The sequence below is a fragment of the Nyctibius grandis genome, chromosome 12 (genome assembly GCF_013368605.1).
Source record: "Nyctibius grandis isolate bNycGra1 chromosome 12, bNycGra1.pri, whole genome shotgun sequence".
Taxonomy (NCBI): domain Eukaryota; kingdom Metazoa; phylum Chordata; class Aves; order Nyctibiiformes; family Nyctibiidae; genus Nyctibius; species Nyctibius grandis.
The window spans coordinates 1178637-1201390 of record NC_090669.1 but is presented as its reverse complement, the minus strand read 5'-3'; the positions used below and the strand labels follow the sequence as shown (position 1 = coordinate 1201390).

Genomic DNA, 22754 nt, shown 5'->3' with positions numbered 1-22754 from the left:
GAACCTCCCCTGGTGAAGCTTGAGGCTGTGTCCTCTTGTCCTATCGCTATCCCAAGCACTACTCGGGCAGCCCCTCAGGTTGGTTTTAGCCTGCATCACTTTTCCAGTCTCACTCACCGTGCAGACACAAACTCTTACCCCTAGGAGTCACTTCAGCTAAGGCAATCTAACGGTTAATCTTGCCTGACCTAAGACTGCTTTGTTACTGTAAAGCGTGGTCCTGTGTCGTCCTCCTCCAAACCACCAACTGCTGCCCACACCCTTGGGACAGCCCCTGCAACCACGCAGAGGGTCAGGGTGAACTGAAAGCCACCCCTAGAGCAAAACCAAAAGCAATTCGCCTTCAGAAGGATCTATGATGCTAAACTGTTAATACTGTAGTTAAACCAGCATAAGGCAACCCCAAAACCTTAAGAGATATCTTTTATGATACATCACAGCATTAAGAGGCTGGAATCTGGTTTGGCTTCAGTCCCAAAAGAAAGCCCTCATCAGTCCTGGCTCCCTGTTGCTTGTCTGCTCTTTCCCCTCTTATCTCTGCAAAAGTTGTTTACCAAAGGCTGCATCTGTCCAACTACTGCAACTAACAACAAGTTACTACACGCAGGATGGGAAGGATGGATAGTACCGCTGAGAAGGACTCGTTGTGTAAGACTTCCTGCGAAGTATGATGTTAACCAAAAAGAATTAATAACCAGATAAAGTAACCCAGTAAGGGCGAGGCAGGCTTGGCTGGTGCCACAGGCTTCCACAGAAGGGAGCACGTGCACACTGTGTGTACAGTCTACAACGCAACACGCAGCCTATTGACCACCCTCTCCATGGATCATGTGCTCTCAAGCCACTGCCTCCAACTGCTAATGAGAGATAAGGGGAAGTGGTTTTCTTGTGGTGTATTTTAAGACTTCTGTATTTCTTACGTTTCTGGATCAGGAAAATAAAAAATATAGGAATTAAAAATCCACAGAACACAAAGGTAGTGTTTTTTTCTTCTTCAAATAAATCTAACCAAAAATTTCATCTCCGCTTTGTTGGAGAAGGGGTGCACAATTTTTATTGGTTTTGGCTTTTTATGTCTAACTTTTTTTACCTCAACCTACTGTATTGGGTTTGTGTGGCAAGGTTTTGGCAGTGGGGGGGCTCCAGGGGTGGCTTCTGTGAGAAGCTGCTCAAAGCTTCCCCTACATCTGACAAAGCCAATGCCAGCTGGCTCCAAGATGGACCTGCCGCTGGCCAAGGCTGAGCCCATCAGGGATGGTGGTAGCTTCTCTGTGATAACATATTTAAGTAGGGAAAAAAGTTGCTGTGCAACAGCAACTGCAGCCAGAGGGAGGAGTGAGAACATGTGAGAGCAACAACTCTGCAGACACCAAGGTTAGTGAAGAAGGAGGAGGAGGAGGAGGAGGTACTCCAGGTGCTAGAGCAGAGATTCCCCTGCAGCCCATGGGGAAGACCATGGTGAGGCAGGCTGTGCCCCTGCAGCACATGGGGGAGACCATGGTGAGAGGCAGGCTGTGCCCCTGCAACCCGTGGAGGTCTGCACTGGAGCAGATATCCACCTGCAGCCTGTGGAGGACCATAGTGGAGCAGATATCCACCTGCAGCCTGTGGAGGACCATGGTGGAGCAGATATCCACCTGCAGCCTGTGGAGGTCTGCAGTGGAGCAGATTATCCACCTGCAGCCTGTGGAGGTCTGCAGTAGAGCAGGGGGATGCCCAAAGGAGGCTGTGACCCTGTGGAGAGCCTGTGCTGGAGCAGGGTCCTGGCAGGACTTGTGACTCCGTGGAAGGGACCCACATCAGAGCAGGTTTTCTGGCAGGAGCTGTGACCTTGCAGAGGACCCACGCTGGAGCAGTCTGTTTCTGAAGGACTGCACCCCATGGAAGGGACCCACGCTGGAGCAGATCATTAAGAACTGTAGCCTGTGGAAAGGACTCACACTGGAGATGTTCATGGAAGACTGTCTCCTGTGGGAGTGACCCCACGCTGGAGCACAGTAAGAGTGTGAGGAGTCCTCCCCCTCAGGAGGAAGGAGCGGCAGAGAATGTGTGATGAACTGACCACAACCCCCATTCCCCGTCCCCCTGCGTCACTGCCAGGGAGGAGGTAGAGAAAATCGGGAGTGAAGTTGAGCCTGGGATGCTCCAACCTGGGCTGCAGTGATCACACACTGGTGGAGTTCACAGTCCTGAGGGATATGGGTCAGGCAAAGAGTAAAGTCAGGACGCTGAATTTTAGGAAAGCAAACTTCCAGCTGTTCAAGGAGTTAGTCAACAGGACCCCTTGGGAAAGTGCCCTCAGGGACAAGGGAGCAGAGCGGAGCTGGCAGGTCTTGAAGGACACTTTCCATAGAGCACAAGAGCTCTCAACCCCCAGGTGTAGGAAATCAGGCAAGGAAGGCAAGAGACTGGCATGGCTGAGTCGAGACCTGCTGGTCAACCTAAAGGGCAAGAAGGAAACACACAGGCAGTGGAAGCAGGGACAGGTGTCCTGGGAAGAGTCCAGGGATGCTGCCCAGTTGTGTAGGGATGGGGTCGGGAAGGCTGAGGAGCAGATGAAGCTGAATGTGGCAAGGGATGCAAAGAATATTAAGAAGGGCTTCCTTAGGTATGTCAGCAAGGAAAGGAAGGTCATACCCCCCCACTGATGAACGCAACTGGCAAACTGGTAACAACAGGTGAGGAGGAGGCTGAGGTACTCAACAATTTTTTGCCTCAGTCTTCACTGGCAACTTCTCTTCCCACACCTCTTGAGGACCACAAGGGAGGGACCGGAGGAGCAAAGTCACTCCCACTATAAGAGAAGATCAGGTTCGTGACCACCTGAGGAAGCTGAACGTCCGTAAGTCTGTGGGACCTAACGAGATGCATCCCAGAGTCCTGCGGCAACTGGCTGGTGTAGTTGCCAAGCCACTCTCCATGATATTTGAAAAGTCATGGCAGGCAGATAAAGTCCCCGGTGACCAGGAAAAGAGAAACATTGCACCCATTGTTAAAAAGGGTAGAAAGGAGGATCCTGGGAACTACTGACCTGTCAGCCTCACCTCTGTCCCTGGGAAGATCATGGAGCAGATCCTCCTAGAAGTTATGCTAAGGCACATGGAGGACAAGGAGGTGATTTGAAACAGCCAGCACGGCTTCACCAAGGGCAAGTCCTGCCTGACCAACCTAGTGGTCTTCTGTGATGGAGTGGACAAGGGACTACATCAGTGGACAAGGGAAGAGCTACGGATGTCGTCTATTTGGAATTCTGTAAGGCCTCTGACACAGTCCCCCACAACATCCTTCTTTCTAAATTGGAGAGATATGGATTTGATGGATGGCCTATTTGGTGGATGTGGAATTGGTTGGCTGGTCACATCCAGAGGGTAGTGGTCAACGGCTCAATGTCTGGATGGAGACTGGTGAAAAGTGGTGTCCCTCAGGGGTTCATATTGGGACCAATACTGTTTAATATCTTCATCAATGACACAGGCAGTGGGATTGAGTGTGCCCTCAGCAAGTCTGCAGATGACACCAAGCTGAGTGGTGAGGTTGACACGCCTGAGGGACGGGATGTCATCCAGAGGGACCTGGACAAGCTCAAGAAGTCAGCCTGTGTGAACCTCATGAGGCTGAACAAGGCCAAGTGCAAGGTCCTGCACACGGGTGGGGGCAACCCCCGGTATCAGCACAGGCTGCGGGATGAAGGGATTGAGATCAGCCCTGCAGAGAAGGACTTGGGGATACTGGTGGATGAAAAGCTGGACATGAGCCAGTTTAAAGGGGGCCTATAAGAAAGATGGGGACAAACTTTTTAGCAGGGCCTGTAGCGATAGGACAAAACCTTCCTTCAAGAAACCTGGAAGAGAAAACTTGGCAAAGTAAACTTTCTCACCAAGAGATATGGACTGAAGCTAAATTTTCTGATTAAGAAAATCATTGTCATTGAAAAACCCCTGAGCTACTACCGCATCAATGTTTTCTCTCTCACACCTATCGTAACGTTCTCCACTCTCACAACAGGCAATTGTGAATCCCCACAGCACAGCACACCATTTTCCCCACATTTCAAATAGACTTAATTAGTGTCTCAAGAATATTATTTTTTCTCTGGGCAAAGTGACTTTGTCCCTGGGGACACTTCCAATTCAGGAATCGAGATGGTATGACCACACAGGTTCCCACAAGGTCCACAGAACCCTCCATCCTCAAATAAGACCAACTCTTATTGAAAGAGCCAAGAAAGAGCCCATCAACACCAGCAAGGCGTAGCATAACTGGTGAAAAAGCACATCTGGAAGTGTGAACTATTGCTGTTTGTTGGCAACAACTTCATTTGGAGGGACTGATCTTATTCCAGAGATTATAGTGAAAGACAGACAGGGTGAACCAGAGAGAAATTTTTTAAACCAAGTGGCTTGGTTTTAAAAGGCTTGTAGCTGCCTGGACGCCACGGAGAGGACTGCCACCTCTCACTGACAAGGCACTGACCACGCAAGTGAGGGCACTGGTGGTCTCACTGCCTATGTTGGCTATGGGGGGCCACAGCATTGGCTGTGTTTGGAGATGGTCAGAGGAAGCTGGCCCGATTTCCATTACCTTCTCCTGCAGAACTCATGAGCAGTATCTCCAGATCCAGGGGGAGGTCGCACATCATGCAGAGGTACTGGGCAAACTGTTTCCAGGTGGCAGGGCCAGCCTGCTCCAGCAGGTCAAGAAGCTCTGAGACTTTTTCTTTGTGGTCAGCGATGTCATCTAGGCCAGTCAGGGCTACGCCTGGGAGGAAGCGCTGGCACGTCATGAGCAGCCAGTCAGGACGGTGGCTGAGGAACTCCACAAGCTGGGGACGGGCACTTGCTATGGCTGCTTCCAGGTCTAGATCATCATTCTGAAATGGAGGCTAGAGGGATGAAACCAGAAAGAGCAGCGATGGGCATAGGAGTGAGAGATGTTCACCCACACAGCCCTGCTGCTGAGCAGCCAGCACAGCACTTGATGACTTGATCTGCTTTTCCACCCCTTCATCTAACCCAGAATTTCTTATCTGCCTTACTCTCACCACGTCATGTGGCAAATCCCAGCCCAGCCATTACGTGGTGCAAGGACCACAGTGCTTGTCTGCACGGTGCCTAACGCAGCGGTACTGCACGGGACAGGAGCAAACAGGAGTCAGTCTCTCTGGCATCAGCCAGGGAAAAGCTCTGTTGATGTCTGTATTGCTGCGGTGGCATCTGACAAACGTAACACCTCAAGCATCTTTCACATGCAGCAGGACCTCTCTAAGAGCATGGGGCTCTAAGAGCATGGGACTCTAAGAGCAAGATATTTCCCCACACAAAGGGCTCAGGCAGCTCGTTTTGTGGGGTGAACAACTCATTTCTGCTTTGGTGACACTGTCACCCTCCACTTCCACCCCACAGCAAAGCCATGCACATACAGTCTCCTACCTGCATTGTTGTGTGGTCACCCTCCTCTCAGCAGTAAAATGCACAGGCGGCTTCTGCTCCATACCCTGACGAAGAACTGGTCTGCTCGTGGCAGCGTTTCAGCAGACAGTGACGCCCCAACACGTGGCACATGCCTCTGTGCAGTTGCTTCACCTGGTGCAGATGCCTGGGGACAGTAACAACAGACCAGGATGTAGATATGAAAGGGCACAGGCAATGACACAGGTTCCAGATCTAAAAGCTCTGCCTTTGATCCTGGGGTCAGCTGTGGAGCTTTTCATCTCTAGGTAGCAACCTCAACTCAAACCAGCAGTGACCACAAAGCTTGGACATTCTAGGATCCACCACCAGTGTGATGAAAACGTGGGACTGAGCCTTGTGCCCTAAGCTGCAAGAGAAGACAGGCTTTACAGGAACACTTCAAGGGAATCACACGTTTCCTGGTGTCACTGTCTGACTTGAGCTGGTCTTCTACACCAACCTGCTGCTCTTAGCCCCTCCATGAAAGCTGATGCAGAAGAAGTAGCAGCTTGGTCAAGTCAGGCAGTCAGTCACAGCAGAAAAGCTGTGAAAAGCTGATCCTCTGAGGCTACACAGCTCTCGCCAAAGAGTTTCAGGTGCAGGGGGCTGAAAATGCCACCAGTGCCAGCGCCAGCCTCCCCCACCTCTCAGCAGTGATGGCAAAGGGAAGTTCCTCCCCGCACTGCAGCTGGCACTGGCTGGTATCCAACCACTCCTACCACAGGGAAAGGGATGAAGAAAGCAATTACCACCCTGCACGCCTCCAAAAATCCTGCAGCAGGATCCCAGCCCAGGCTACAGTAGCATCAAGACCCTGCCACCGCACTACCCCCAGCAGACAGCTGCCTCCACCTATGTTGAAAGCCAGCTCCAACTGCAACTACCATCACCATGTCTGCAGAAAGCCTGAGAAGAAGAAACCACAGGGAGCAGCCTCCATGCTCCACCACCCCAACCAACTACCTGTCTTGCATCTAGAGGGGACAGTCCTTCCAGGTCCAAGACTGCTGTGCTGTGTGGTGTGGGAAAAATTCCCATAGTTGCTGTAACACCTGAGTTTACGTGGGGTGGGGACGGGACAGTGGCCAAGCTAGTTCAGCAAAAAGCTGGTGACGCTGTTGAGTGGAAGCATCCTGTTGGGTAGAACCATTTCATCCCCTAACGAGGCCGGTGCACACAGTGTCATTCCCCAGTAACTGCCGTTTCTGAGCAAACACCTTCCCAACCCAACAGCAGCAGCCGCCCCACCACTTACCAGGGTGAAGTGATGGGGGAGTCATGCTGTGGAGCCCACCTTCTCTGGTGTTCAGCCCTTACTCCCCAGACATGCTTTCCTCTGCACTGACCATTCAGGTATCTACAGTACAGTGAGCTACAGGCCTTCAGGCTTTTTATTTTTGCTGCTTTCTAGACCTGGCCAAGAAGGAAAGTGGGAGATTTCTATGCAGCCAAGGGAAGAACTCAAAGCAGAAGTGGAATATAGAAGGGCGCTCTGATGGAAAGAGTCAAGACCTTCTCATCTGCGCACAGACAACTCCTAATTCATCAGAAAGTTATGCTCGTGCTGGAGTGACCTCACAGCAGAGCCATGCCGCTCCATGGGGCGCACTGCACGGAGAGTCCATCACCCCCAACATCTCTGCTGGGCATGGCACGCACCCAGAAGCTGAAGACAACAAAAAGCAGGCACCAGGTTGGAGCACTGGAGGAAAAACTGCTCAAGATGTTTGTCCCGCTCGCGTTTAAGAGGATACCCCTTCTCCCCTAATCCAGCACCACTCTGCCCTCTCTGTACCGCCTCTTCCAACAGCCTCGGCTGCTTTGAGATGGAGCCGAATTAATGCAGCAAAAGGATATAACCTGACTGAGCGCTATAGCAGAGGACTGGATGGGACCTCATCAATCTCTTCTGTTCCACTGCTCCAAAAACCAAGCAGACACCCGACAAGAGCAGAGCTGGTGACACTGTGTGCTCTTTTACCAATCTCTGACTCTTCAGGGCAAAACCATGTCACAAGCTGGTTATTATGTGGCATCACCATACGCTGTTATAATACAGTATCACTGCAAGAAAGACTCTGCCCAGGTTTCCATTCCAGATCAAGCGTTCAGGATGTGTTACATAAAACACTGAGGCAGCTCTAGGATCCAGCAAAATGTGGGTAAAAGCCCCAGTTTGTAAGAATTCTCTAACGCCTCTCATTCACTATTCTAACAAGAACAATAACAAAGTCCCTGGTGAAATGCTAAGAAAATCAGGCTTAACCAGGATCAGTTTCCTCCTCAGGCTATTTCCATGATGCCAAAAACCGAAACTCTGAACCTTACTGGAAAGGACTTTGCAAGTTTTCATTCAAAATGTTTTATTACTAAATTAATTTTATATTATCAACTATACAAATAAAGAATGCTAATAGTAACACACGCATTAAAAAACAAAGGAAACTACGTTTCAATTAACTGGAAAGCTTAAAAGAAAACATTTAAACATTTCAAATTTAAACAAAATGCAAAATAACAGGGCTTCCTGCAAAACAGATTTCATTTCCCAGTAGCCTGATCAGTCAACTTTTAGGGACTTTTATTTTACGTTTCTCCAGGAAAAAAAAAAACAACAAACAAAATAGAATCCCGTAAACAGCAATGCCCTGACTTTATTCCCCCGATGACCAAGAACTTCCTACTTAAAACCATATTAAATAATAAATAAAAAAAATCAGACTTTAATGCCCATGAAGACTGAAAACTATTCAGGCAAAGACTAGACTCATATGAATTAATGAAAGACTCATATTCAAGAACAAAACAACACTGAAAAGTTAGATGAAAGCTCAGGCAATACTGCACAGCTCCTGTACTACTACTGCTCTGCTAAATAAGCCCATCAGAAGCTATGGGCAGTGACCTACCACAAAATGCCTCTGAGCTCAAACTAAAGCACAAAAATCTCCCACGAAAAGACAGAAAACTTTTCAGCCTTGACCCTTGTCCTTGCCCTTCAAATGCAAAAACAGCATTACAAAATGTTGCAAAAACACATCTCGCCTCCCCTCCCCAACTTGGTGTTCACACCATTCCCAGCCATGAAAAATAAAACTGAAACGTGAAGCTCCCTGTTGCAAATCTGCCACCAACTCCTTGCACGCTCTGAGGAGCACATGCTACTTACTGAAAGCCCAGAAACGGAGCAGTGACACCAAAACCAAAGTGGGGGTCACAAAACAGAGGAGCTGGGGGGACAATGTCCACTGCCTTGATTTCTTCACTTGCCAACCCACCACTCTCCCGAGGCATGGAGCCCTTTGGCGCCTTTTGGGACCTGATAAGCAAAATGAAAGTAAAAACAGTTAGGAATTCCCCAACTGCAACTCATCTGTGGTAAAAACAGTGAGATGAGCAAAAAAACCCCAAATAGAACAGAAGGGTGTCATCCTATTCTAAAAGTCTATAGTTAGATGATAAATTAGGTAAAGCTTTTGGGGAGGGGTCCAAAGAAACTGGACTCAGGAGCAAACACTCTCTGTGGAGTAAACTGCAACTTGGTTGTGATTAAGTCTCATACAATAAGAGTATTTTTATTTATATGCATACATCTGATTATTCTAGCACATGGGAAAACATTTATTTACCATTTCCATTATATCTATGAGAAAAAAGCAACCTGCCTTTCCTTTGGAAAGCGAGAATGTAGTAGATGTGAATGGTTTGAGGAAAACTCCCAGGTTTCTAGATAGCACTGTGCACAGAGATCTCCAGATCTAGCCAGGTAGGGTGCAACAAACAATGAAACATTATTAATATTTTTTCTAGGTGCCAGAGAAGCTACGTTGGAAAACCAGATGCAGCCTGCAGCCGAGTCCCAGACAAAGCAAGATGGCACACAGTGCTGTTCCAAAATTCGTTTATCAGATAAGAAAAAAAAAATAACCAGTTCCAGCAACACCGACACGTCAAGCTAGAAAGCTTTCTCTGGTTGTCTTGCCTCGAGCATGATGTAGGGGATGGAGGGAGCTCTGAGAGAACCTGGGGTGGATGGAGGGGACAAGAGGTGGTAAAGAGCAGCTGGGGAGGTGATGGGCAGCGCCCACAGCCACACTCAGCCCCATTTTGCCACCTTCCCTGTCCGGATCTGGCCCATCACATCTCCCACTGGGGTTTCCACCAGCCCAGAAGTTATCACAGCGCTACCACCACAACCCTTTTATGGCCGAACTAGCACTTCTGTGCCTAAAAATCCCCAAAATCTCATCCTCGATGGGCTCCCATACATCACTCTGGCTTGTCAAAGCCAAGATACAGGTTTGCTCCCAGCGCTTGGGAGTAAAAGTCACCTCCAGCAACGCTTCCCACCGTGACCATGGGGGAAGCAAAGGGCCAGTTGGACCCCCTGGTCACCCCAAATCTAAACCCTCATGGGGTGTCCCAGCACGACGTCTGCCCCGTCCTCCCTTCCACCTCCTCCCCGCCCGGGGCGACGTCCCCACCGCACTCACCTGGCCGACCGTCCGTCCCGGCGCGCTCCCATAGCGGCGGCACCGGCAGCTCAGCTTCGCCCCGCCGCGGCCGCCAGGAAACCGAAAGCTCCCGACAACGAAGAGGCTTTGCCGGGAAAACACGTGGGAAACGCGGCGCCGGCTCCGTGCCAGGCTCGGCGAGCTGCGCGCCCGGCGTTGCCCCGCAGCGCCCGGCGCCGGGGGATGGGCCGCCATTTTGTGGGGGGGGCTCCGAGCCCCTCAGTGCCCCTCAGGGGCTTGGCCACCATTTTGTGGGGGGCGGCTGCAGCCCCACAGGGCGCCAGGGAGGCGGCTCAGGACCCTCTGGGGGGCCGGTGGCTGCTTCTGTGCTTCTTCCCTGCTTCAACAGAGTCCCCCCAAGCGCCTGTCACAGAATGGTTGGGGGTTGGAAGGGACCTCTGGAGATCATCCATCCCAACCCCTGCTAAAGCAGGGTCACCCAGAGCACGTTGCACAGGGTCGTGTCCAGACAGGGTTTGAATATCTCCAGAGCAGGAGCCTCCCCACCCTCCCTGGGCAGCCTGTGCCAGGGCTCTGGCACCCTCCAAGTCAAGAAGTTTTCCCTCATTTTCAGATGGAACTTCCTGTGTCTCAGTTTGTGCCCGTTGCCCCTTGTCCTGGCGCTGGGCACCACTGAGAAGAGTCTGGCCCCATCCCCTTGACACCCCCCCTGAGGTATCTGTGAGCATTGATCAGATCCCCCCTCAGTCTGCTCTTCTCCAGCTGAACAGCCCCAGCCCCCTCAGCCTCTCCTCGTAGCAGAGATGCTCGAGCCCTCTGACCATCCATGTCACCACTAAATATCCCCAGTAGACACCTTCCCCCCTGGCAGGGCAAGGCACCTCCAAAGCAGAAAAAAAGCATTTTTGCTGCCATGTCCTTTTTGTTAATGCTCCACATTCTAGTGGGATGTCATTCAGGAGGAGCAGAGGGCCCAGGCTTGACAGAAGCCAGTTCCCATAGTCTTCAACAGACATTGCCATGCAGAGAGGAAAACTGTCATTTCAGCACTGGTGGCTTTAGAGGAGGAGGGAGCACATACAAGCCCTTAGCCAGTACTGAAATAGGCAGCTAAGGCAGTGATGGGAGGTGGAAAGTTGCCCACTACACCAGGGCAACTTCAAGGCCACCGTTGGCCACGCCATGCTGTCACACCTTTCATGCCACTTGGCTCCTGCTGTGTCATGGACACAGCTGGTTGAGACCCAGTAAGATAAACCTTCCTTGGCTGCCATGAAGCAACCAGTAAAGTCAGCCCACTCCATGTGCCCCGGCCTTCTCCGCCACCAGCCTTGCCACTATGGCCACTGAAGAGATGACAAACCCAGCAGTTGCGTGGAACAAGGAAGTGCAGGGGGAGCTCGGTAGCCTCTGGCTTTGAGGGTGGGAGAGGAGCAGGTCAGAGGGGCCTTGCTCAGTCCTTGGGGAGGACATCCATGGCAATGCCTAGGGAGCCCAAGAAGCCTGGTCCATCCTGCTACCAGCCTTACAGGGCTCTTTGTGGAAGCCCCAACTTTAATACTGCTTTGTGTGGGAGGAGAAGGTCATCCTCGGCCTTTGTTAATGTGATCACCATTACAGTCTTAGATTTGATGCCTGAGATCTCATTCAAGTGAAAAGGCAAATTTTAAAAAGGGAAGCGTGAATATAACAGGAAAATAACTGAACCATTTTAGATAAATTATTGCACTGTAGTAGGAAGGAACAGGAACCTGCTGTCTGACTAGACACTTACACTTTCTCTTATAATCTCTTTGGCTTCCTTAGCATTTTTATTGCTTTTCTCAAGTTTGCTCCCACTGTCTCAACAACATGGGCATAACAATTTGCCTAGAGCTCTACACAGAGTCTTTAGACTCTGTAAAGACAGTACCCAGGGCACAAGATCTCTCAGTTATTACAGTGCACTGTAAATTCACGTCCCATTTACTTTCTTCAGCCGTACCCAGGCCTTTTAGCATAACTGTTTCTGAGCTTACTTGGAGCTTTGTAATGTCATTTGAGTTGCTGAAGTGTGTCAAAATCAGGATCCTGAGCCAAGGATCACAGTAGAAACAAAACCCGAGGATCAGCACAAAAGGAGCTACATTTCCAAAATGTAACAACAGAGATGCCAAAAAGTGGGCAAAGCCTGTTTTCTGCTGCCTCCCCTGAGTGCTAGCACAGAGCCTGGGCACTTCAAGAGTCCAAGCCTTTCTCCTAGGCACACAAGTCCTTTAAAGATCCTGAAAAAGTAGCATGCATAGAGGTGTAGATTTCAAGATCTTTGCAGAGGAAAGGCTCCATAGAAATACAATTGCAATGAAACTGGGGCATTTCTTAGGAAGAGGAAAGAAAATTCAGCCAAAGCTGATTTAAACCAGCTCGTCTTTTAATTGTTTCACACACAATCTTTCTGTACACAAGTTCCTATGCTCCTTCATGAAGAGATCAGCTCTATAATCTTTTCTCAAGAAAATCAAGAAGCAAATGATTTGGGAAGCTAAAGTCAAGTTGTACAATTGCATATCCCTAAAAAGAGAGGAGAAAAAAAGAATAGTATATTAGCTTATGCGACACTCCCATGAAGGGCTTTGAGAGCCAGGTATGTCTGAACTCTGCTTACCTTTCTTGTGATGATCTCAGGATTTCTGATCTCAAATAGATGAAGCCCTTTGCTGTTCATCAGTGAAGTCAAAGCTGGTTCGATCCCTATGGAATCAGTAAAGCCATCCAGTTAGGGGTACCACCATCCTGCTTGCTACTCATCATGACCTTGTCTGCCTGTTGCCAAAAGCTAATTGTGCCCCAATGCCCCACAACCTTTGGCCTGATGGAAAACTCCCTTTTTCTTTGTCCCAGCCATTTACAAAGGGTTCTCCATTCCCCAAGTGAAGAATCCAGCAGAAATTCATATCAGTAATGTGGTTCCCCCCACCAGCTGTCAGGGTTATTGATGTATTTTTTCAGTGCTTAGGTTTAGGAGACCTGATGTTAGATGCTTTATGTAGTAGGCTGGCACTTCCCCAAAGGGAAAACTCACTTGAAATCACTTCTGGGATCCCAACAACTGAGATCATTCTCTGCAGGAAGTTTCTTATGGACGGGTCATTCTGAAAGCCAGAAAATTCATACAACAAGGTTTTAAAGACATCATTTAGCCACAAATGGCCTAGACAATGCTTTCTTAGGACTTACCCCACTTGGATCAGCTGTGCATTTAAAGACTTTAAACTCTATCCTGAAGGGAAGGAAACAAGAGGGAAAAAAAAGGTCACTAAGGGCTGCAGAGATTCTCTTTTTGTGCTGCTCTCAGACGTGGGCTAAAAGGGTCAACGAAACCCACAAGAGACCACAGTACCGACCTGGAGTCCAAAGGGTACAAAATGAGTTTCTTTTCCGCATAGGCAGCTTGGATAGTGACCATGACTTCCTGAAGAGAGATGAATGGCAGAGTTGAGATGTAGCTCATCTTGCCTTATAGCAGGGAGTTGCATTTGGAAATTCTGGTTTTCTTTCTATGACCCAGAGTTCAACATCCTTCTGGCTTTACCTCCAGATATTAGTAGAGAAGTTTGGCATTTTATTTCTCTATTTGCATGAACAAACTCCCTCCTGATGCCCACAGCCTCAGCCTGTGGGGCTCTAGACTGGCTCATCCACAGGATTGATGCTTTTGCCATTTTATGAACCAAATCCTGCATAAGGAAGGAAATGGCTATGTAGGGTGTTGTTTCCCAACGACCATCCGTCTCCACATGAAAGATCATCAAACTGGATGTGGAAAGGCCAGCTCCAAGGTAGCCAGGGCTACCACAAGTAGTCTTACCACAGTGTTTGCATTTATAACCAAACTAAAAAAGAAAGCAATCTCTGAATTCTGGCCATTCGATGTTACCCGTGACAGCAAGGCTGTTAGTATTTCTTTTTTCTGCCTCCTTAGATTCAGTATAAAGCAGTTTGGGGTAAAACACAGCGTAAGCAGGAACTTTCATACAGGCATATATAGAGGAAAAGGTTATATTTTGAGCTTCGCATTCTTCAGAGCTGTATCTTCATTTCAGAGACAACCATCCTCTAAGTGGGGGCCAGAGCTAGAATTTGGGAATGAAGAGATTTCAAAATAAATACATTCCCATGGTGCCTTCATTCTCTCCTAAAATACCTCAGCTAAACGCGTTTCACTGTGTTCAATACAGATTAATGGGGGCTCATCAGAGCTTTCCAGTGCTGCACTTACCACCTTACACACCAGTGATGGGCTGGCCTAATAGAGGAGGTGTTGAGCCAACACGGTCACTATCATAATTTCCAGCCTCAAATGTCAGGGAAAGAGACAGGAGTGTTAAAGGAACTGATATGCCTTCTCCACCTCCCACCACCTCCTTCCTAAAGGACTCCCTGCTGTTACTGTCCCTGAGTACCAGGAGTGGTCCACACTCAGGACAAAGCCTGCCCCAAGGTCTTCACAGTCAGGAGAAGCAAGAACTGACCTTCTCCATGTACAGAACAATCAGGGGCTCTCCTCCCCGGGGAAAGATGGTGACCTCCGCTGCTACCAAGGACTTCACGACTGTCCCTTCAGGCTGAAGGGAGATTTGGGGATGGGCGAGACTCCACACCTTGGCCACAGAGTCATTACAGGAAGTGCCTTGAAAAATCTGGTCAAATAAGGAGCAACAGAAGAGTCAGGCTTTTTCCATACCACATCCCAATTTCAATGCCAACTTGCCACACAGCTGCATCCCCTTGGCAGTCCCCAATTCCTGCTCCAGTTCACACAAGCCCAATAACTCAGCCGGGTTTCAGTGAAGCTGTGCCAGCATGGAGGGTGGAGAAATCCTTGCAAAGCACAACGGTTTCTCCATCAGTCCCTGGTTTTCCCCATCAGCCCCACCCAAGACTCTTGAGTTGTTGAGGGAAGGACACGACATGTTACAATGAAACAGAATCCATTTGAAAAGTTCCTCATTTGACATAAAACACAGTTACCATCTGCACTGCCTTCCGCTGGGCTTCAGTGTCTTCCATTTCGAACAGCGCCTTCAGAAACAAACCAGAAACAGATTGTAGAAAAATGAAAGAGGAGGTTATGGTTAGCCCTGATGCAGGCTGGATGGGCCAGGGCGCTGATGTGTGTGGCTTGTGGCCAGTTCAGAGGCATGGCTGAGTTCCTCCTGAGTTCACCCCCTTTCTACTTCAGCATTCCCACAGAAAATCACGTCACTTTAACTCAGAAGACAAGTTTTCTACCAGCTGATGCTATTGCTCTAAGGGATAATGCTGCCTGTTAGCAGATACTTGCTAAGAAGGTACCAATTTCTGGCCAGCATCACGTGTAGTCACTGACTAGATTTCTGTCTTCTGCAGAAGATAGCTCTCACCAAAAAACAGTATTTAGAGAGTTTTTTTACTCTCTCCCCAAAATATGACGTATGAGGTAAGGAGGGAACCACTTCTGAAATAGTCACCTGCAGCTTCTCCCCTCTGATGGTCAACGCCAGGCGCTTATCCAAGAAAGCTGCCGAAGCCAGAGAGCTGAGGATGTGTTCGGACAGCCAGAAGTAGAGCATTCGGGACTCGGTCAGCAGCGACGGGGAGAAAACAGAGTCACTGAAGACATCAGAGTAGTTCTTGTACAGGACAAGGCCCTTCAAAGGAAAGCAAGGGTGTTGGCCATGACAAGCAGCAGGAAGACAGGACAAAATGTCAATACCTGCGTGTTCGTTGCAAGGCGAAGGCCTGGCTGGCTGGACTCAGAGCACAGAGCTGCTCGGCTGGGTGAAAGGCCGGCATCAGCCCACGCTGCAGACGTACCTTTGGGTACGTGGCAGCAAAGGGACCAACCCCACACAGGACCTCCAGCAAACATCGTCTCCAGAAAACCTTTGGTCTCTGAGCAGCCCGGGTTACTTTACCTTGTGATGTGATTCTAGGTAATTTGCTTTAATTAAAGGAACCGATGCAAGGGAGATATCGAGTCTGATATCCTCATCCTGGACAAAATTTACTGCAGGAAGAAAACACAAAAACCTCACACAGAAATATGACCTTAAGCAGAGCTTGTGACAGTTGCTTTTAGGACTTGCTGCAGAAGGTGACTGGGAGTTATAAAAGGGCACAGGGATGGGACTGGGGTGTCCCACTCCTTTGGGTGCTAGTGCTGATCCTGCTACTGCTCCCTGGCTCAGATTCTCCACTGGGGTAATTACTCTCGGTTTTACATTCTGCTCCTTTTCCCTGATATTTGGGACTGGGAACCATGGGAGAATCTTCAGCAGGCAGATACAGGTGCTGTAATATCTCATCCCCAATCCCCCAATGCGTGCTCCTGTTCTAGCTAACATCAGTCCATCTGGAGCTATCCTGCCCCTCTGGTCATTACATCAATGAAGGAGAAATACCTTATGAACCGAGATGTGTCTTTCAACCAGTGCAATCACCCTTAAAAATCAACCTGATGCAGAAAATTCAAAGCATGATATTGTTAAGGTGTATTTTGCTGTTGTCTGAGGGCTTGCGATACACATTTTTGAAAGACCTTTTTGATGGATGTGGCTACTGCCTTGCTGGGGCTCAAATGTTAAAAGTTGCCCATAAAAAAAAAAAGCAAGCAGAAAAAACAAGGATATTTACCTGCTAAATCATGTACAAAATTTGCCAGCACTTGCGCAAGAAAATGGATTTCATTGCACACCTACAAGAGGAAAAGAGGGGAAAAAACTGAGCATGAGGGACAGGATTTTGGGTTGTGGAGCAGAGCTGGGCCTTGTGGTGAGATCTGGGGGCACCAGTGTCCAGCACCATCAGAGATCCCAGTGTCAGCACAACCTCCAACCTCATCCAAGCTGGGGGTTTTTGTGGATTCTATTTACTTGTCTTATTTTTCGCAAGCACTAAAATGACATTGCTATTATCTTGTGGGCATACGTGAGCAAGGGAGCGTGTAGCATACAAACCGACCTTCCCTCTGTCCACAGGCAGTGGCTGATCTTACCTCACTCTTGAGAACAAGCTTCAAAGTGAAGGAGATGAAATCAGTGAAGAGCTGCTTCAGCCAGCCTGGCCTGTGCAAGACAGGGAGCACAGTCAAGAACCACCCAGCGATCCCCACGGTGGGCGACGCTCAGGCTGAAGCACTTGGGGACCAGCAGCGGGGCAAGCGAAGCCCCATTTTGAAGGGGGACAGACTCACTCCTTGTCTCCTTGGAGGTGGAGCGTCAGTTTGTGGAAAGTCAGGTAGCAGTCCGAGGCATCGGCAGCCACTTGGTCCTTCTGGCACACTGCACGGGATGAAAGAAAAAAAGAAAAAATAGCTAATTTGCTACTGAGACGAGGAGGACGAGTGCACTTTGTAGACACTGCGGAGCTGGAGCAGGGCATCACTGCAGAGGGGCAGCCAGAGTTCCCCACACCTCCCGGGGGATGTTTTCAAAAGCCTCAGGACCCCGCAAAGTCAGGGCAGATGGGGCTACCTTGCATCTGGATGGAGGGTTTCTGTTCACAGCTCCAGCCAAGAAAGTCCACCACACACCCTTCTTCGCACTTCATTGGGATACCTGCCCGCCTCACTAGCTCCTATCGTCAGGGACTGGGTTGTCCCCTCACATCACCCCGGAGAACATGGGCAGTACATGCAACTCCACAAACCAGAGCGTGGAGGGAATTAAGTCGTATTGCAAAAAGCTTGGAAATTGCAACATACTGTCACTGAGAGCTTCGTGCTGCTCTCCCCCAGGGGCTTACCAGGAAGGTCCCTTCCAACCCAAACCATTCTATGATTCTATGAAAATGTATTTTGAGGCACATGTAATAACCCACATCCATCTCATCCCTTATGGGAGGTGAAGGAGTGTAGTTTGCTTCTGTCCCTTTCTAGTCTAAGTCTATTGACCTTCCCGAGGAAGAGGCTTCATTTCCCAGAGCACACCTTGGGCCTGACAAGGAGGCAGCTGAAAAAGTGGACTACAAGGACGTTCAAGCCTCCTGCACCAAAGCCCTCATTCGTGTCACTCTTTTGAAACACCCCCTTGTTTTTTTTCAAGTCATCCTGAACAGCAGGAGATGAAAAGCTGGTCCTGAAGAGAGCCCAGAAGGCCAGGCCATTCTTCACTTGCTGCTGGTGTAAATAAGCTGCTGGTGAAATGATTTGTACCAGCTTCCTCTGCTTGGTGTGTTAAAACTATGAGGTCTTTGAGGACCACATTGTCTCCTGTCCTGTGTGCACAGGGCAGCAGAGCCCCACCTCCAGCCTCGGGATGCTGTCCGATCCCCGCAGAGGTGAGCAGAGCCAGCCGGGCCTCGCTGCCCACCACCCAGTCTGTCCTGCTGCTCTGGGGGAAGCAGGCACACGACCCCCCCGCAGCAAGTGATCCCCAGCTGTCACTTACTCAGTTTGATGTTTATCTGGAGGTCAATGGAAGACTCGATTTCAAAATCAACCGAATGAAAAAGCTGCAAACTGTAACAGCAGAAGAGAGGACATTTAGCAACCTGCGCTGGGAGCAGCTTCTCCTTGACTGCACGCCAGCCACGGGGTGGGTTTTGTAACACCTCTCACATCGGTCCTTGCACTGCGGCGTGCAAAACCCCAGCACGCAGCATCCCATCTCACATACTCTGGCTTTAAATCACTGCAAATCACCACCTTAGCAGCACTTAGGCAAACAGGAGCATTAAGCCCCTTTTTTCCCCCCCACTCAAAGTTTATAGAGCAACGAAGGGGAGTGAAGAAGACAACTTGTACACTGCGGCCATCTTGTCTCCTCATGCAAGGGGTGATGGTGAGGACGGAAAGGCAGAAAGCAAGATGAGAAGAGCAGTGATGGGGAAAAGCAGCACTGCTGGCATATGAAATCCTGCCTCTCTTGGGCAGTAAGCCATCACTAGAGAGCCAGGGGAGCGCAGCCCCTCTGCATCTACTTATGCTGTGGACAGCAGCAGGAGCTGGGGCCATGGTGCTCAGCAGCAGCCACCCCCCAGGTACTTACAACCAGGCCCCGGCGTAGCCGTAGGTCAGGGTCCCTTTGAAGAAGGCCGTCACGTTTTTAATGGCAATGTGAATGGCGTCGTTCTCCTTGAGCTCCACCTCGCTCTGCTCTATGGACAAGTCATTGACCTGGATGCTAGAAACAACAGAAACAGATTGTCCCCAGCCCTGGAGCTGTTTTCTGTGACTGGGCAAGACAGGTTTGCTCCTGAGGATGTGGGGTCTCTGAGGGGCCTGTGCCAGCTCTGGGCTCAGGAGCTTTTGCAAATCAGCTCTGGGGCTCCCAACATCAGAAGGACACTGAGCTGTTGGGGTGAGTCCAGAGGAGGCCACGAAGATGCTCAGAGGGCTAGAGCCCCTCTGCTCTGGAGACAGACTGAGAGAGCTGGGGCTGTTCAGCCTGGAGAAGAGAAGGCTCCAGGGAGACCTTCTAGCACCTTCCTGTGCCTGAAGGGTCTACAGGAAAGCTGGAGAGGGACTTTTTACAAGTGTGTGGAGTGACAGGACAAGGGGGAATGGTTTTAAACAGAAAGAGGGGAGATTGAGATGAGATGTGAGGAAGAAATTCTTTGCTGTGAGGGTGGTGAGACCCTGGCCCAGGTTGCCCAGAGAAGCTGTGGCTGCCCCCTCCCTGGCAGTGTTCAAGGCCAGGCTGGATGGGGCTTGGAGCAACCTGGTCTGGGGGAAGGTGTCCCTGCCTGTGGCAGGGGTTGGGACTGGATGGGCTTTAAGGTCCCTTCCAACCCAAACCAGTCTGTGATTCTGTGATAAATCACAGGGCACAAGCACAAGGACCATGGCACTTTCACTCAGCCTCGGAGCGCTGCTCCTCTCCTGCGCTGTTCGGATAGGAGCGGCAGGGAACGCTTTAAGCAGGAGACACTGAGCAACACGCTGCAGAAACAACTCCAGTTTATCGCCGCGCTGTGTCAGCCGCAGTCACAGCAGGAAATCCATCCTGCCTTTGCACCATTGCATTTGTTCTCCCCAAATAAAAGTTAGTAACACAGAGAAACCCAGCCTTGTTTGTCACAAAGCGTGGCCAAGTGACATCCTGCTGACAAGGGTGGCTCCGCCAGCCCCGGCCGTGTCCCCGCTGCCACTCAATGTGCCATGGGCACCATCTGTCGGCAAGTGGCCCCAGGAGCTCCAGCCCGCAGGGACAGAGATGTCAGAGATGTGCTCTACGCGCTGCCTCGCTGTCTGCCCACCGAGCTGGAAAAGCTCTTAAATAATACATCAGCAGCCTAAACCTTGACGTGCAAATCGTCTGCAAGGCATAGATCAGAAAACGTGTCTGCCCTTTGCTTTCACCAGCAATTGCTGGATCAAAGCTCCCTCCAAGGCCAGTTTCCATTCCCATCCATCAGCCCACACCTCCCCTGGCACAGAGAAACCGAGATACTCACTTGCTCAGCCCGTAAGCCACCTTGCCGAGGAGCCGCATGGACCTTTCCCCGGTGATATTTGGGAATTTGGCGTTTCTGAAGGCTGCTTGAATGACCCGTGCTGTTTCCTGGTTCACTGTCAGTGGAAGAATAGGGTAAAGATACCAAACTGCAATCTCTCCTGGCTGCAAAATCGAGTCCGCACCCTGGATTAATGCACTACGGAAGAGTTTTATCTAAGGCATTTCCATTAGATTAAGGAAGCGCTAGAAGTAGCTTCAGAGTAAAATTTTTAAAAAAATAGCCCTAACTTTAACAGCTGGTGGCAGCCGGGGACAGCAGCATGTGTGGCTCAACAGTCACCAGTGGGACTGTTCCCAGGGAATCAAGCCCAGCTTTCACACACCTCACCTGCACCTTAGGGGCAGATTTTGGAAAGGTCGAGGTTGCGCTCGTCCTTACACCGCACAAGCTGTTGACTTTACCCCAGTGCTTTGCTCTTGCTGCTTGCTTGGATTGCAGTCAGCTGCTGGGTCTCCAAAGGAGAACTTCTGAGACTCGAGTTTCTGTACCCATTTTCCTGAAGTTATCCAGCCCGTTCCAGCCTCAGGCACACGTTTGTACAGGATTTTTTCCTTCCAGAAATACCCTCTCTTAGTTTGGCCCAGCACCCTCCTCTGCACATACCTCTGTCAGAGGGGATGGGACAGAGCTGTTCCCACCCTTTGCGAAGCACTAATTATTCTTCCCCACCCATACAGTCCTCAAATCCTTACAAATAAACCCATGGCAGCAGAGGAACCCTGTTTCTCCCCTTCTGCCCACCGACCCCGAGAGATGAGATTGCAGCGAGGTGAGGAATCAAACACTCCTTTGCTCTAGCTATTCCACCATGCCAGTCTCCAGTGAGGAACACCATTGCTAAAATTTTAGGCTAAGGAGAAGCATTGGGGACTTCTTTCTAGCCCCTTTGAGAAGTTGTACCTATTGAGTTCAGGTGCTTTAACCCGTGCTCCCAGGCATATATTAATACATCTTACGAGATAAACAGTTACCACAAGAGCCAGGGAAGCAGGAAACCCCCTCACTTGGTTGATCTCTCACTAACTTGTCCTGATGGAGAGGGGGAAATGCAGCCCCGTACAGCGGACACTTACACAGCAACGCCGCGGGCTTGGTCATCCTGCAGACGATCCCCGTGACGCTGTAAGGGAAGGGTCCAAACTCACAGGCTGCTGACGCGTGGACAAGCATTAGCAAGATCCCGAAGGTCCCCAGCCTCATCCTGCCAGCCCAGAGCATCCTCGGCCACGAGCGGAGAGCCCGATGAGGTCGACTGATTCTTGACCATGGCAAAGGCTGCTTTCATACCTCCAAGCAGACCTCCTTCAAAGCAGGACATGACCTGCTTCCTCCGGTTATCCAAACTCATCACACATTTCCTAATCTTCCTATAGTTTCCTTAACACCCTTCAAGTCGCAGGCTGCCTTCCTCCCACAGCAGGCGCTCCGGCTGCAGGACTTGGCTCTCCTGCCAAGACTGCTTTAACTCAGGACATGCACGCATAGAGGCAGGTGGAGAAAGCTGGAGGGGGATGGAGATTGGAAGGGGAGAAAGTCAAGGGAGCAGCCTCACACCTTGCCTCCAGCCACTTCATCGTTTGCTCTTTGCGAAGAAACAGACCATATTTTGCATCCCTGCAGCAATTTCCCAGCAAAGCCCTGTTCGAAAGGTGCCCACGTTATTAACTGTTCCCCCTCCACTGATTTTAGGCGCACTGTGGGGAAACTGAGGCACGCTTCTGGAAAGGGGGTTCCTCCTGCTACTGCTGGGTGAACCCACACCTCCCACATCCCTAGAGAGCTCCACGAACACAGGACTGGGATGCTCTCCACCTCTCGGCTGGATTTGTGGACCATCTTTGGTTTGCCACATTCCAGATGGGGAGGAACCCTCTCAGGTGGAGCTTTTCATGCCCCTAGCCTCTCAGCTGCTAGGTGGGAAACATTAGAAACCCAAGTTCACATCCACTCCTCATGTACACCTGCCCTCCACATCACTGCTCCCCTGCACCCCTGTTGTGGTGCTTGGGCCCATCCCAAAACGAGCTCCGGGACAAAACAGTGTGAGGTTATTTCAGCCACGAGGCCCCCGGCAGCTCCCACGAACCATTTTGCCAGTGAAGACTGATGGAGAAGGAAAGGTGAGATCTTGGCAAGGCTGCAGGAGCACCCCCCTGAGCGAGACAAGGTGCCAGCCTTACTGCTCTCCCTGGCAGATGCCTTGTCCTCCCTGTGCCGGGTGAGCACGTTTCCCTCGGGGAGCCCCGTATCCAGCGGCCCCCACCCTGACGCTCTGTTTTCTTCCTGAGTTGAGAAAGTGAACGGCCTCGGGTACCCCACGGGAGGCACTTGCGGTCACTGACCCGCTGAG

General features: G+C 50.3%; 2 protein-coding genes across 7 annotated transcripts in view; both read right to left on the bottom strand.

Moving 5' to 3' along the window:
• Window positions 1-9964, bottom strand: part of NLRC5 (NLR family CARD domain containing 5) — a 53432-nt gene extending 43468 nt beyond the window's left edge. For 5 of the 6 annotated variants that reach the window (XR_011049069.1, XM_068411209.1, XM_068411212.1 and 2 more), the window contains exons 1-3: window positions 8620-8708; window positions 5430-5595; window positions 4582-4882 (exon numbers count right to left, since the gene is read on the bottom strand). Coding sequence is in view for 5 of the 6 variants with exons in the window: in XM_068411209.1 (XP_068267310.1) it covers window positions 4582-4882; window positions 5430-5435 (307 nt within the window). In the remaining variant the exon portion in view is untranslated. Of the gene's footprint in view, window positions 1-4581; window positions 4883-5429; window positions 5596-8619; window positions 8709-9943 lie in introns of those variants that run through there. The other variant, XM_068411210.1, reaches the window with a different exon arrangement.
• Window positions 9965-12314: 2350 nt separating this feature from the next.
• CETP (cholesteryl ester transfer protein) lies at window positions 12315-21622 on the bottom strand. The gene is made up of 16 exons (XM_068411330.1): window positions 21478-21622; window positions 20342-20456; window positions 18934-19068; window positions 18334-18404; window positions 17139-17226; window positions 16941-17010; window positions 16580-16640; window positions 15862-15953; window positions 15415-15594; window positions 14936-14986; window positions 14437-14604; window positions 13309-13376; window positions 13142-13184; window positions 12987-13056; window positions 12570-12655; window positions 12315-12475 (listed from the first exon to the last, which is right to left on the bottom strand). The coding sequence occupies exons 1-16, from the start codon at window positions 21620-21622 to the stop codon at window positions 12401-12403; spliced, it is 1518 nt and encodes a 505-aa protein (XP_068267431.1). The 3' UTR covers window positions 12315-12400.
• Between the last annotated feature and the right edge of the window lie 1132 nt (window positions 21623-22754).

Coding starts and splice junctions, on each gene's coding strand:
- CETP (XM_068411330.1), bottom strand. CDS start 21,622: ATGCTCTGGGCTGGCAGGATGAGGCTGGGGACCTTCGGGATCTTGCTA. Junction 20,457..21,477: donor CAAGCCCGCGGCGTTGCTGT/GTAAGTGTCCGC, acceptor TTCCACTGACAG/TGAACCAGGAAACAGCACGG. Junction 13,185..13,308: donor TTGTACCCTTTGGACTCCAG/GTCGGTACTGTG, acceptor CCTTCCCTTCAG/GATAGAGTTTAAAGTCTTTA.